The sequence below is a fragment of the Ambystoma mexicanum genome, chromosome 12 (assembly GCF_040938575.1).
Source record: "Ambystoma mexicanum isolate Mex_15411 chromosome 12, UKY_AmexF1_1, whole genome shotgun sequence".
Taxonomy (NCBI): domain Eukaryota; kingdom Metazoa; phylum Chordata; class Amphibia; order Caudata; family Ambystomatidae; genus Ambystoma; species Ambystoma mexicanum.
Genome location: NC_090936.1, coordinates 1,161,283,009 through 1,161,297,129, shown reverse-complemented (window position 1 = coordinate 1,161,297,129; position 14,121 = coordinate 1,161,283,009). Strand labels below are relative to the sequence as shown.

At 47.9% G+C, this 14,121-nt stretch overlaps 1 protein-coding gene across 2 annotated transcripts in view; it reads right to left on the bottom strand.

Annotated features, from left to right (window-relative positions):
• The window catches only part of GNS (glucosamine (N-acetyl)-6-sulfatase), a 465,071-nt gene that overhangs the window by 276,176 nt on the left and 174,774 nt on the right, over positions 1 to 14,121 (bottom strand). For both annotated transcript variants that reach the window (XM_069629767.1, XM_069629768.1), the window contains exon 8: positions 9,729 to 9,847. In XM_069629767.1, coding sequence (XP_069485868.1) covers positions 9,729 to 9,847 — 119 coding nt within the window. The remainder of the gene's footprint in view (positions 1 to 9,728; positions 9,848 to 14,121) is intronic.

Sequence of the window (14,121 nt, the reverse complement as noted above, 5' to 3'; positions counted from 1 at the left end):
TGCAAATACCGGCATTGTGGACCACCCGTAAACGGCCATGTGCAGTGTTCCCAACTGCCACAGGGGCACACAATCAGCACAGGTGGAGGCAATACAGACTGGGCCAGCACAAAAGGAGCACACGCCACCCCTTCTCACACCCAGTCACACACCAAAATGGATCCAATACTACTAGCAATGCTGGGGCTGGAGGACATGATTGCACTGGAACTGCTGCATCAACAACAACAACTACTACTACTATTACAACAACAACAGGCAGCACAGAGGAGACACAGGAGGAGAAGGAGGGTGAGGCAGGCCCAGCATGCCCCACCTGTGCAGCCTGTGGCACCAAGCAGGCAGCCCCCAATCCCTCACATCAGAGCCAGTCCATTCAACCTAAACCCTGAGCAGATCCACACCCTGTACCGTCTGGACCGGGACACCATCACCACCATTGTCGACATGATACATGACAACATTGTCAGACTGATTGAAACACGCACCGCCATCCCACCCCTACTAAAGGTAGTGTCTGTGCTCCACTTCCTGGCCAGAGGCACCTACCAGCACACAGTGGGGCACATGCATGGCATATTTCAACTATTATTCTCACGTACGCTGAACCAAGTGCTTGATGCCCGCCTGAAGCACACAGGCGACCACATTTACTTACCACGTACTGCCCAGGAGATTTCAAACACCAAAGTTGGTTTCCATTCACTGGCCGGCATCCCTGGTTGCATTGGCGCCATCGACTGCACCCATGTGGAATTGGTGGTCCCACATTCCATGGAGGTAGCGTACCGCAACCGTAAGCTATACCACTCAATCAACGTGCAAATGGTATGTGACTCAAACAAGATCATCACACATTGTTGTGCCAGATACACCGGATAAACCCATGATTCAATGGTCCTGCGGAACTCCACAATACCACGCTACATGGAGCGACATGCAGGGCACAGATCCTGGCTTCTTGGTGAGTTGCCTGTAAGGCTTATGGAAATGCGATGTGGGTAGGTGATTTGGGGAGAGATGCATAATTCATGTGGCTGAGTTGGGGGCGGGGGGAGATGCATACTTCACCTGGCTGAGTTGTGGTGGGGGGGGGGAAGAGATGCATACTTCACCTGGCTGAGTTGGGGGGGGGGGAAGAGATGCATACTTCACCTGGCTGCAAGTGCTGGAGAGAATGGAGCATGCTCATACCTCAAAGCAGCCCAGACTGGACCTGACACCCGACCACATAATGCAAGATGTAAGCAGCCCTACCATTTGAATGATGCAGTGTAACAGCCATTCCATAGCCATCTACATGTGCACTGTACCTAATCAGACCATATCCCCCTCAACACAATGCAGCTACAAGCAATTACTATGGCCAATACACAGCACCAAATACCATCAACTGAAAGTACAGTCCCCCATTACTGCGTACAAAGGAGTCACATGAGGGTCAAATACATTAATACACCACTACACTGACTCAGAGGTCCAACAGAATTGCATGTCACCATTTGTTGTGCATAGTGAGATCATCATGAGGCTGACATCAACGGTGCCAGGATGAAAGCATACAAATTACCGGACATCAGCCAGATCATGGAAACAACCGCCGTGGACTAACAGTGCATGAGCACTCACAAGGAACTGGACCCCCCCCTGCGCCCACTAGTTGATGGCACGCACACCAGTCCATAAGAATACACACATAGCAGTCACATCGTGTGTCTCCATTCGTGCATGGGAATGTGGTTGCAATCAGGAAATAATGCATGCTATGGTGTCATTGATCGAGGTCCCATATGATGTGATGACTTCCACATATACATTGTTGCCCACATGCAGGCTATCCCTTGAAGAGGTGGCTCCTTACCCCAGTCCGGAACCCACACAACAGGCACGAGGAGGACTACAATCATGCACATACACGCACCCGTGTGGTGACTGAGCAGACATTTGGCCTCTTGAAGGCACGGTTTCGCTGCCTCAGCAGGTCTGGTGGGGCACTCCTGTACTGCCATGAGAAGGTGGCCAAGATTGTCATGGCATGTGTCATGCTACACAATATGTGCATCAGACGGAATGTTCCCCTGCCCCCTGACGCTGAACTGCAACCACCTGACGATGAGGATGAGGAGGGTGGAGATGGGGCAGCACCTCAGGGAGGCACCGATGCACAGGAGGGACGTGACATGCATCAGACTCTGATCAACCAATGTTTCTAGCACACATGGACGGGGAGTGTGACATGGAGGTGGCACTCGGGTCACTGGGTTTGTCAGGGACACGGACACTGTAGACTGTTCACCAATAAAGCACACGTACGCAGTAAGCAATGTCCACACATGTGAATCATGAGTCACCAAAATGTGTATTAAAGAATTATGAAAAAGTGAACAAGCCCTCCACCCCACACACCCTCTCCCCCCTCCCCCCTTGACTTCCCAACACATGGTGTGCAGTAGCGCGCACCAGTAGTCCACATGGCACTAGTGTGCATGCCTGTGCCTACTGCCCTCCCCCTCTTCCAGCACCAGGTGCCCCCCTGTCTGATCTGCGCAGGTTCCTGCCAGAGCGACGCACAGGGCTGGTCCTAGTAGAGCTGGCAGTTGATGATGGTCCTGATTGTCCGGGCAACTGTGGTGGATGCATGTCCCACATTGCTGCCACCATTTCTGAGAGGACATGGCGCACTGCTGCAAGTTCCGCACAAATGTCCTTTGAGGTGGACTCGATGGCTGTTTTTATCGATGCAGCACTGTCCCCAATGTCATCCCGTGCACGGGTACATTCGGTAATATGCTGCGTCAGCAGCCCTGTGAGTTCCTCCTGGAGCCTCTGTATAGCCAGGATCCCTTCTTGGGTGGTTGTCACTGGGGCGGAAGTGTGAGGCGTTTCAACCATGATTTGGTCATCAGGCACAGTTGGTGTGGGGCTGAAACGTGCTGGCCATGAATCTGCAGGTGACAGCCCGTCCGTGCTGTCGTCCACCACGCTGCATGGGGATAGGTGTGGTGAGTGGAGGGGGCCTGTGGCGGGTGTTGGGCCATGCAGCTGTACGTCACCCTCGTCATCAGATATGGCTGCTGTGGCAGCCGTCCCACCGACTGTGCTGCTGCCAGCCGATGGTGTGCCCTCTGCCAATGCCTCCCGGGTGATGGTGGCTGGTGTGGGTGTTGTTGTGGAGGCCGTGGTGCACATTGGTGCTGTGGTCTCTGTGTTTTTCTTGTCCTTCCGAGGTGGTCTAGCTTGGCCTCTGCACCTTGAGGTTGAGGGTTGGTGTTCACCCTCCTCGGCCCTGGCCTCCTCCTGTGGTGTGGCACCGGTGTCCTCATCCCCGCTGTCAGAATGTGTGCCTGTGGGGGACCAAAGGAGGGAAAGGGTTAGTGATGGGTCTACGGGCATTGGGCATGCATTGGGGTGGCTGCATTGATATGGAATGGTAGATTAACATTGGGGGTAGTGACATACAGGTTGCCTCACTCTTGGATGGGTGATGCATGGAGGCGTCTGGGTTGCAACACAAATGGGGTGCATCATGCATTTGGACAAGGTGATGCTCTGCACCGCCTGTAGGCAGTCTTGTGCTTATATGTCTGGTGGACCCTGCTCTACATCATTGCACTGTCAGTTCAGGTGGACATCATCGTGGTGGTATTGGCATTGTTTAATTAGAGACACCTACCTGCATCGGCTGATGACGGGGCTCCTCGCTCCATGTCCCCGACTCCCTCTATTGCCTCGGTGCCTATGGTGGTGGCACATATCTCCTCCCATGGTTGGAGTTTTATGGGCGACTCTGCACCTCCACCTGTCGCCATCCCAAGGTTTCGGTTGGCGGAGAGTATACTTTGCACACATAGACGTAGGTCATCCCAGCGCTTACAGCATTGTTTGGGTGTGCGGGGTGTGGTGCAGACGGCACTGACTCTCTGGGCGACCTCTGCCCAAATCTGCTTGTTACGCTGCAGTGCTGGACGGGACATGTCGTTTGCGAACACCACGTCTGCATGTTCCTGCAGTGTCTCTGCTAACATGGTGAGCTCCTCTCTGGAGAAGCGCTCCTGGCGCAGCCGATCTCCTGTTTTTTTCACTGCTTTTGGCATCCTAAATTGCAACAGGTAGTGGTGGAGGTGTGTTGGAGTTCTGGGGGGTCAGATGGCTCCTGGTTGTGGTGGATGGCAATGGATTGTGTTTTTAAAGATGGCTGCCGTGCTCTTTCACGTTCCTGTGCGATGACGCTACTTCCGGTTCCGCGTATTTACGGTCACCGCTAATAGCGGTGACCGCTATTTGAGGTGACCGCTAATGCAGATGGCTTGGATGCCGGAGGAGCTATTTCCACTACAGACGATGCCGGAAAGGGGGATTTTTTGGGCTTTTGCGGCATGGCAGTGAGTTCATTACTGGCCTGGCGCAAAGCTTGTGCCTGCGAACTCGTAATGGGCCGCTTTTAGCGGTCTATTTCCAGCACAGACACAGTAATTGCCCCATGCTGGTAATGACCGGTACTTCGCGCCCGGGTCGTAATGAGGCCCATCGTCTTTCCTCCAACTGTTCTCTTGGTCTGCCACCTCCTCCTCAGACCTCACCCCAATAACCCACATATTCATGTTTCCTGTCCCTCTTCTTATTATTCCCCCTCCTTCTCCCATTGGAGTTCTGGCCCTAACCAATATAATTCTGTCTTCTCTGCCTGGGATGTGTTAAATTGGTCAGCATTTATAAAAAAAGGGGGCTAAGCCCCACCTGCGCTGCAACAATGGTGGTCCGCTTTGACGAGTGCCCCAGTTCGTATCAGGGTGCCACATTACGGTGAATTCCCGGGTAAGTACTTGGGAATTGTTAAGTCTTGAAAAAGCTTCCCTCTGGCACAGTGATACAAGTCTTTGGGGGGGGGGCTCTGTCACTGCTGCCGGAGAGCGACATTGGGCTGCCGACACCTGTCAGTACACTGCATTCCTCACAACCAAATAAAGTAGTGTATTTTTGTACTCCTTTGTGACCCCTTTAATTGGAGTTCATTATGTGTGCTAAACTGTACCTTTAACACCACTACCATATATACTGAAGTTTCCCTTATGGCTCAATCTACATTATCATTATAGAGTTTGGCTATAACCAGGCGTCAAATACTCTGTGCACCAACTTGGTTGGCCTCCCAGGACCCTACCACAGGGCTTGTTCGGAAAAGCTATTCATCCACATTCAAGGTCTGGAAGGGAAGAGGGGGTTTGCCATGTAGGCAGGGCGCAGAAATGCAGAATGGATGTTTAGGGGCATCATATTGCTTGCTTGGTAGATTGGGCGCTGTGAGCTTGAAACAGTTAAGCAGTCAACAGCTGCTAATTAGTGGAGGGTAGTTGGGAACCAAGACAGAAGAACGAGACAAGATGGTATTGTGTCTGACCCGAGCCGGCCCAAACAGGGCCTTCAAGTGCCCTTCCCTTTGCAGGTCCAGATAGAGACTCTCAGAGAGCAAAGACGCAAGAGGAGAAAGGAGGAATTCAGAACAGTTGAAAACAGTGAGCTGGGGGGTGGGGAGGGGGGGGGAAGAGTAGCAGAAACTGGCTGCTGGATGAGGCAGGGGCCAAAGGACTTGGCTCTGCTCGCAATGCCAAACAGCCGCCACATTATCAAATTAACATGGTTGGGGTAAAAGGAATCTAGATATGTAGGAAATGCACCAAAATGTCACCTCCAGAATTCTGACTCCCGGAATCCCCCTGCGCCCCTTCTCCGAATCCCCTTACACCACATATATATGTGGGGGGGGTATGGGATATAATAGTAGTATGGGGGGAATGTGGGGGTCTCCTCTCGCATATCTATGTGGTGTAAAAGGGGTTGGGGAAAAAAAGTCTGCATTTTCGGCCCTCGGAATTCTGGGGGTCATCGTAATCACATAGATCCGATATGTATCTATATATGGCATTTATAAAATGCAAATAAAGATAGGGAAACAAGGGAGTACTGTAAATATGGGAAGCACCCAAGGGTTATATATGAGGTGTGGGGTATCAAAGGTCTCTGGAGATGACAGCAGGTTTTATTAATGGTAAACAAACACAAAAAATCACCCCTTCCCTTTTATTTTAGTCTCATCACATCATTGGAAGTAGTGGGATGCATCTATTTTATTTAGTTGGTCATGACAGAAAGATGCATAAATGTCCTTCACTCCTATAGAAGGTAGCCATCAGCTGCATCTATTCTTGCCCCAAACCTTGTAGTCATCCTTCAGGGCCAAGCCACCCCAGAGAGCTTAAACATGTCAGCGCTGAACTTGGACAGAGACCTAAATACTAGTCTGAGATTGGGAACCCACATCCCAGAACAATGAAATATTTAGTCAAGTACTTATCCAAATAGGTACTGGATGCTGAAATGGTAGGAGTATCTCCTTGCAGCATCCTGCATCTGTTACTTTCAATTGTTATGATCGTGATGTGATGGCCAGTTCTTTCGGGTTTGTCATCTGTGGAGGGCGGAAGAGCCTTTTTACAAAATGAACTCTAGGACTGATCACCCTTCCTGGCTACTGAAGGAATCAAGGGAGATAGAGGGAATGCCACATGGCTAGTAACACACAGGTCTGGGTGGAGTCCTGCAGGAGGCCAAGGAGGAAGTGGACAGTACTAGCGGATTCCCCCATGGGCTCCAACATGCATCACTGCAATGTAGAACAATGGAGACCCATCACAGAGGCTGGGGTGGGAAAGTTGAATCAACACTTGGAAAAGAGCGGTGAGCATGAAGGAACAAATGAAGTGGTGTGCAAGCTAGGAACTCGTGCCTTCCTCCCTGCCACGCACTCTCAGAGTACAAATAAGCTCTTCACCCAGTAATGCTGTGCATTGTTGTGCATGCTCACCCTGTTCACAGTAAGATCTCCCGCTTCTACTTGCAGGTATTGAAATACATCATTTTGAACACAGAGTTTGAGAGTGCCCCAGGGCCCGCAGTTAAAGGAAGACCTGCTGGACGGGTCAAGTGGTCATCTTTTAGATTTACTTAGTGATTTACCCATATATTGTAAATGAACAATAAAGTAGAATTCCTTTTCAATAATTGGATGTGAGGTCAGGGTATTAGTTGCATTCACATTAGAAAACAATAGCTCAAAAGGCATCGATGTAACAACGTTTGGACTGAAGAATGGGTTGACCAAACATATCGTATAAGCCCACCTAAGAGATGTGGCTAATCAATGGTTTTTAGACCCTTTGATTAAGAGCTAATTGGGTCAAATCAGGATGGTACACACTGAACATGGAAAAAGATTGAGACCAAGTTTCAGGCCCTCTCTTATCCATTTCACGTGGCTCAACACTCTAGTGGCTGCAAAATGTCTCAGCTCTCCATTATTTTGCTCAGCAAGAACTAAGCTGTCAAGTGAGCAATGAGGATCAGGAAGAAGCACTCGGACCCCACGCTTTGCTCTACATGCTCCGTGGATTTCATCTGTTGAGGCAGCAGGGAAGCAGAATTAGTGCACCAGACCCAAAAGCAGTCACAAAGCAGCATCCGAGTCTTTGCCGCCAAGGTGAATGAAGGAAGGAAAGTCACTTGAACTGATCAGCCTAGACCATCCTTGAGTGAAGCCATTTATTGATGTCTTCTTACAATAGTTTGATTTTTGCCTGGTCGCTATATGGTCCCTATAGCACACAAGGTATGAGGGGGGGGGGGGCTCTGTCATCTGAGGCATAAGCTCTTGTGAGATTTGTGACAAAATCTATGATTTTGATGATGTTGTTTGTGGAATTCTTGTGTGCCTAGCCCACCTGTGTATGCAAGTTAGTAAAGCAATCAGATGTGGAGTTCATTCTACAGAAAGATAGAAATTGCTAAAAGAAAGTGCACGTAGTTTCTGAAATCAAAGGTTCGCAGGACGGTTTTGCAAAAAAGGAGCGGAAAAGGTTCAGAAACTACTTTCATTTTATATTATAGTAACCGCATGAGATCATACAGGTGCTTTACATCAACTTAAAATGTACCACAAACACACAGAATTGTAAAAATGATACCAGAATTCAGAAGAATAGTGGCACCTAACTCCAGTCAGGCTAAATAAAATATACTCAAATATGTCACGGTTGTGTTGGAGGGAGTGCGGGGAAGTGGGCTCCTAGGCTCATATCTGGTGGGAGTGTCCAAAAATTGATCAGTTCTGGATCCGGGTCCAGCGGGCGGTCACCCAGGTAGTGGGAGTCCGGGAAGGTCAAAACAGAGGGCTTGAAATAATGGGCCTAAACGGGATCCTGGCAATCCTCGCTACGAAGGCAGACCGTAAGCTCTACGTGATGATGATGTCGGCAGCTCTGCTCTTGGCCCGAAAATAGAAAATCAAAGGACCCTCCACAAGAGCATGAATGGATTGCTAAAATCTGGTCGTTAGTAGCCCTGGAATGGCTCTCCAACTCTATCCAAGGGGAACACTTGTGGTTCGTTTCAGACTGGTCCAACTTACTGTCATACCTACGAGAAGGTGCCCGCCGAGCCTGGTGCCCCAAGGCTATGGAATTGCTGGGCATAATTCGCCCGCAGGAGGAGTCGGACTTGTGAGAACTGCTGCAGCGACCCTCCCGAGTGGCCGATTTAAGAAAGTAGTTCAACAAACTAGTTTAGCAGTCTGGCCGGACTTTTATGCATAGTATTTTCAAGGGAGTGCTTGGATCTGGGGTGGGAGGGAACGGGAGGTTTCAGGGGGTTGGGGGGAGGGGAGTTGGTGGGAAGTGGGCATTGTGTGCTTGTTTTACTGAAAAATTGTTCATAAAAACTTATTGGGAAAAATAAAAAGGGGGTGACTGCAGCATGGTCGTTACCAAAATTTGCAAAGAATCAGAAATGTAGGTCAGAAAAATCCCGCTATCGAGGCCAATGTAATCGGTCAACTTCTTTACCTAACGGAGCATCATGATGAACAATTTAGTCTGGTCATCTACGCTGCCACTCATTAATAAACCTTGCTTCCCCTTTGGAAATGATGGGCTGTAACCTTGTCGGGCTCATGTCACACTGCGGCAGCCAGAAAGACCCTGTTATTTGCCATACAATCTTAAGAATTCCAAAAAGCCACCTAATTTTCTCAGGAAAATGTATGGCATAACTATCAGGTCCCATACCAATATCCCCAACACCATGCACTTCCCACCGACACAACAATACACAGGCATTTCATTCTCGCCTTAAAAACTGCCAAAATTGGCCACTTCACCGATGCCTGGATAAACCAACTGGACAAACGAACTGTTGTACGATTATCCACCTCCCATTCTTTGGCAAAGAATGGGAGATATCGATAGCACAACAACTTAAAGACCATGCTAACTGCCTTCAATCACTACACAGCTGCAAATCATATTTTGGCTCCAGTGCAGCACAGAAAGAGCAAAGGAGAATGCCGATTAAGCCCTTAACATCACTAAGTCACTCCATGCTTTTTGGTCTCCCTAGAAAGTAAGGCCCATGGGTAGCACTTCATACTGGCCGAAGCTGCTTCCAATCAGTATTGATCTGCAGAGTTAAACAATGGGCCAAATGTTCAGTGTAATGGACAACAAATGCTACATTCACCATGGGAGCATGCACCACACCCACCCCACCCTCGCATCTGCACCCCTTTATCAGCGGATCTCCTAACTGAATGTTTTCAAAAGGTAGAAGCTAAGAACGGTTACATATGGAAATCGGCTCATTCTACAACGTTAGAATACACATCATTCCACATAAATTACCTGTGTGATAACCATTGTCAGAGGTGAAGAAAATGAATGTGTTGTCAAGCTCCCCGCGCGAGTCTAGGTCTTTCACCAGTTTCTCTACCAGGTCATCTACGGAGAGCAAGGTCTGCCACCTGTGTGTGAAGAAGACCACAATCAGATCTTGTCATTCAAATATATATATTTTCAGCTTCAGCTGGTCAGAAAATATCAACATTAGAATTCCTAAAAGTAAAAAATAAAACCAGTAAGTTGAGCCCTTCCTAGTGTGTTAGAAAGATATAAAAACATCTTTTATAAAACTAACAAAATAAATGCAGAGAAAGACCCTTATCTGGAGTGAGGATGGCCACACCTAGCCTCTGAAGTGGATTTCCACCCCTATTCTGAGGAGAGGCCAGATAAAGACCTAAAAAAAGTCTTTATGGGGGAGACCTCTCTGACAACTTCCTGCAGACCAAGAGTCGACACTATTCTACTTACTGAGAATCTGTGGCCTCTCCTTTGTCACTCCAGACCATGTGCAGCCAACCAGAAATCCAGGTCGAGGGCTTCGAGCGTTAACAAAGGGCGGGGCAGTGGTGCAGCGGGACATAACATCTCATCTCCCCGCTACGGACTTCAAAAGAAAGGCATGTGCTGCCTGGTGATGAGAAACAAAAGATGGCCAAGTCATGTGAAACCCCTTGGGAAAAGGGCTCTATAAAAACAGGAATTCTCAAGACTGTATATTTTTGCAGACCTGCACGGGTCACAGCAGGGGAATTCATGTGAAATATGGTGACACCCTTTATATTGTGTCACCTAAAGGGTGGAGGTAAATGCATACAGCTGATGGAAATCAAGTCACAGGTTTTTATCAAACACCATTAACATATAATCAACTCAGACATAGAAATGCTACATTGTATTAACTTTGACACATGGGTAATTGTAACTTTGCCGTAATATTGGAGTTGTAATTTTTGTGTTAAATCATGGATTGTAAAAACCGAGAGGGTAGATCACAGTGGCAATGGTCAATGTGTCCCTTTATTATTCGATATCCTGCATTTAGATTTGCCATCAAAAGATATGGATTTATTATAATCTAATCACCACATAGAATGAAATAAAAAGTATTCAAGAAAAAAGAAAAAAAGTAAACGTAATATTTAGAAGTAGTGTTTAGTGACCGAAATAAAAAAACATCTTCAATTAAAATAGATTACCCCTCTATGCACTGAAGTGCAAATTGATTAAAACATGGTGCTCCAATGATTACAAAAACAAGAGGTGTAGATGCGAATCATTAAAATCATCAGCATACATAGTCCCAACACAAGATTGGGTCCTTGAACGTGATGAAATCATTGCACGTTCAATCACGCGTATGCATACCCGCGTAGGATATAAATACCGCCATCTTGAAGTCAGTCAGTGGATTATCATGTCCATTTGACACGCAGCACCAGCGAGGAAGCTTAACTTAATATATGAAGTTAAAATGAGGCGGAAACGCACGTAGGAGCAGATTCATGTTATTTGTGGGCCGAAAAACGGGGATTGGCGCGCCATTCTGCCTGCAAATCCCCATTTGTTAAACAGGGATTTGCGGGCATAACGGCGCACAAATCCCTGTTTTTCGGCGCACAAATTCCATTAATCAGGCCCTTAATCTTTATAAAATAATGATGGATTTTGTCAAACACATTAAACTTCGAATTAAAACATTAATTCGTAGATACGAGGAGCTTAAAGCAGATTTAGGACAACTTTGAGAAGTAACCTAATTTTACAACACAGCGAATGATGAATTAGAAAATGAATGAATTAAATACAGGAGCAAGGACGCACGTGCCGTTTTTTTATAATTAGCACACATTCTGTACCGCAACTTTGTATGTAAATTAGATATCTTTAGAATTAACCTTTTTCGGTAAACAATCCATGCTACATATTCTCTTGTTCCCGAATTTTTTACAGAAATCATAAATGATATTCCCTCCTGAGGAACCATCCCAGAGGATGGGGAAACACGTGTATAGGGATTGACAAACAATGAAAACAATTGTGGAATTACATGAAGGATTGAAAAACTGCGAAAACATGTTGAAGAATCACATGGGGGAGGAGAAAAAAAAAAAAGCATTACTAATCAGGATTTGTGAAAATAACAAATAAAACCTTTTTGGAGCGCACAATCAAGGGTACTTGTAATTTTTCTATATACAGTTTCAACGCATTGGGCAGCCTCAATGCTAACAAGTACAAGACATGTGTAGAATACTCAAAAATAATAATTACAACAAAAACTAAGGAAACTCGTCATCAGTTGTTAAACAGGTTGTAAATTATATTGCAAGTCACAGGTTCACCCAAACCAGTCAGAAAAAGTATGTAACGCCCACATCTGACCCATACACACTTTCCAACACCATGCTGCCACTAGCAGTCGCTAACTAGGACATGCAACACCTCCAGCTCCATGCTGAGCCTGCTGAGGTAGGAACAGCAGCACAAGGAACATGGCGCAGAGAGGAGGAGGAGGAGACACCATGCAAGGAGAGCGACCATTCCCCGGGGTCAGGCCATCACCCTTGGCATCGACTGATGCGCAGCTCATTACCCTGAACCATCTGAACAGGGAGACAATTGCAGAGGTACTATCCATGATCCATGACAACATCCAAGCAGGATTAATATCAGGAGTGTCCTACCCCCACTGCTGAAGCGTGTGCCAGTGGCACCTTCCAGCACACTGTGGGCATGTTGCATGGCATGTCCCAACCCACATGTTAAGTTGTGCTTGGGCAGGTGCTGGAGGCATTCCTGTGCCATGCAACCCGGCACATCTCCTTGCCCAGCACCCTGGCACAGATAAATGCCACAAAGGCACGTTTCTATGCATCGGCCCACATGCCTAATGTAATGCTGCACTGGATTGCACCCATGTGGCATTGGTTGTCCCGCAGGCATCAAAGAGGCATTCCACAACTGGAAACAGTTCCACTCTATGAATGTGCAGGTTACATGCAATGCTGACCTGACAAGAACACACTGCTGCGTCTGCTTTCCTGGATCCAACCACGACACCATGGTCCTGCCTAATAGCACCTTCCCAGCTTACTTGGCGAGCCACAGAGGGCAGGGGACATGGATGCTGGGTGAGTACAAGTGTCATTGCACAATACCACCTTGCTGCACAAGTTTAATGCTAGGTGAAAAGGGGTGGGCGGGGTGGGGATGGTGGTTGAGGACGGGTGAAACATTACAACTACTGATCAATGCATGTCCTGTCAAGGCCCCATACGATCAGGATCTGCCCTCTCACACGCACAATGCATGCCCTGTCAAGGCCCCGTACGTTCAGGGCCTTCCCTCTCACGCGCACATGAAATCAACCAACCCACAGGACTAGGCCCTGCAGTAGTATGTCAGCAATGCATATTACCCCAACAAGTATCTGATACACAAACAGAGAACTACAGGAACCGCAATGCATAGGGCACACATACCTACACAGCTAATGCAACAGTTCCACTCTGCACAATGAAAATGCAACACTGCCAGACAGTGATGGCATGTACACAGTAAATCATGTATGTGAATCCATTATGGCAGGAACGCAGAAACCACAAACATAACAATCACTCACCTAGCAGGGCACATGCTTGACAGCACAGCACAGGCTCAACACAGACAACATGCACATTTAAAATATCACAGGCCATGTCTGGCACAACGGATATGTGTGAGCTGTGTGCACTGTGTATCTCTAAGATACAATGCACATGTACCCCCGAAGTATTGATTGATTTATTTATAGAGCGCTTTACACCAAGGCGCTGTACAATGGAACAACAAAATACAAAACAACAACAACACTTAACAATGGGAGCAAAATTTACATCTTGAATCATTCAACAAAACAGTGCAAAGAGCAATTAACTGAGGGGGGGTGGAAAGGGGAGAGTGAAGAGGTGGGGGGTAGGAGATGGAGAGGGCGGGGGAAAATGGAAGGGGAAGAGAGGAGGAGGGGAGAGAGGAATCAGATGAAGGAAAAAAGGAGGGGGTGGAGGGGAAGTGGAGAGGGCAGAGGTGTCATGATGCCTACCCCCGTGGACCCAGACCAAGTCCAGCAACCCCAGAAGCAGGCATCAAGTTATCCCAAGCAAGCCCAACAACCCCTGCTAGGGGCTATTTGGGTGCAGTCCTGGCGCCTATGGCGCCAGGCTCATATGGAGAGTCAGTCCTGGCGCCACAGGCGCCAGGCTCATAGATTAAAATTTACCTGATGCAGACCATGCTGCAAGAGCTCCAAGCCAAAAGAGGCTTGGAAGGGACTGCTTTACCTAGGGACTATTTTTTAACTCGGGTGGGGCTGGGGAGGAATACTTACCTGGGACTACTTTGGAGGCTATTTAAA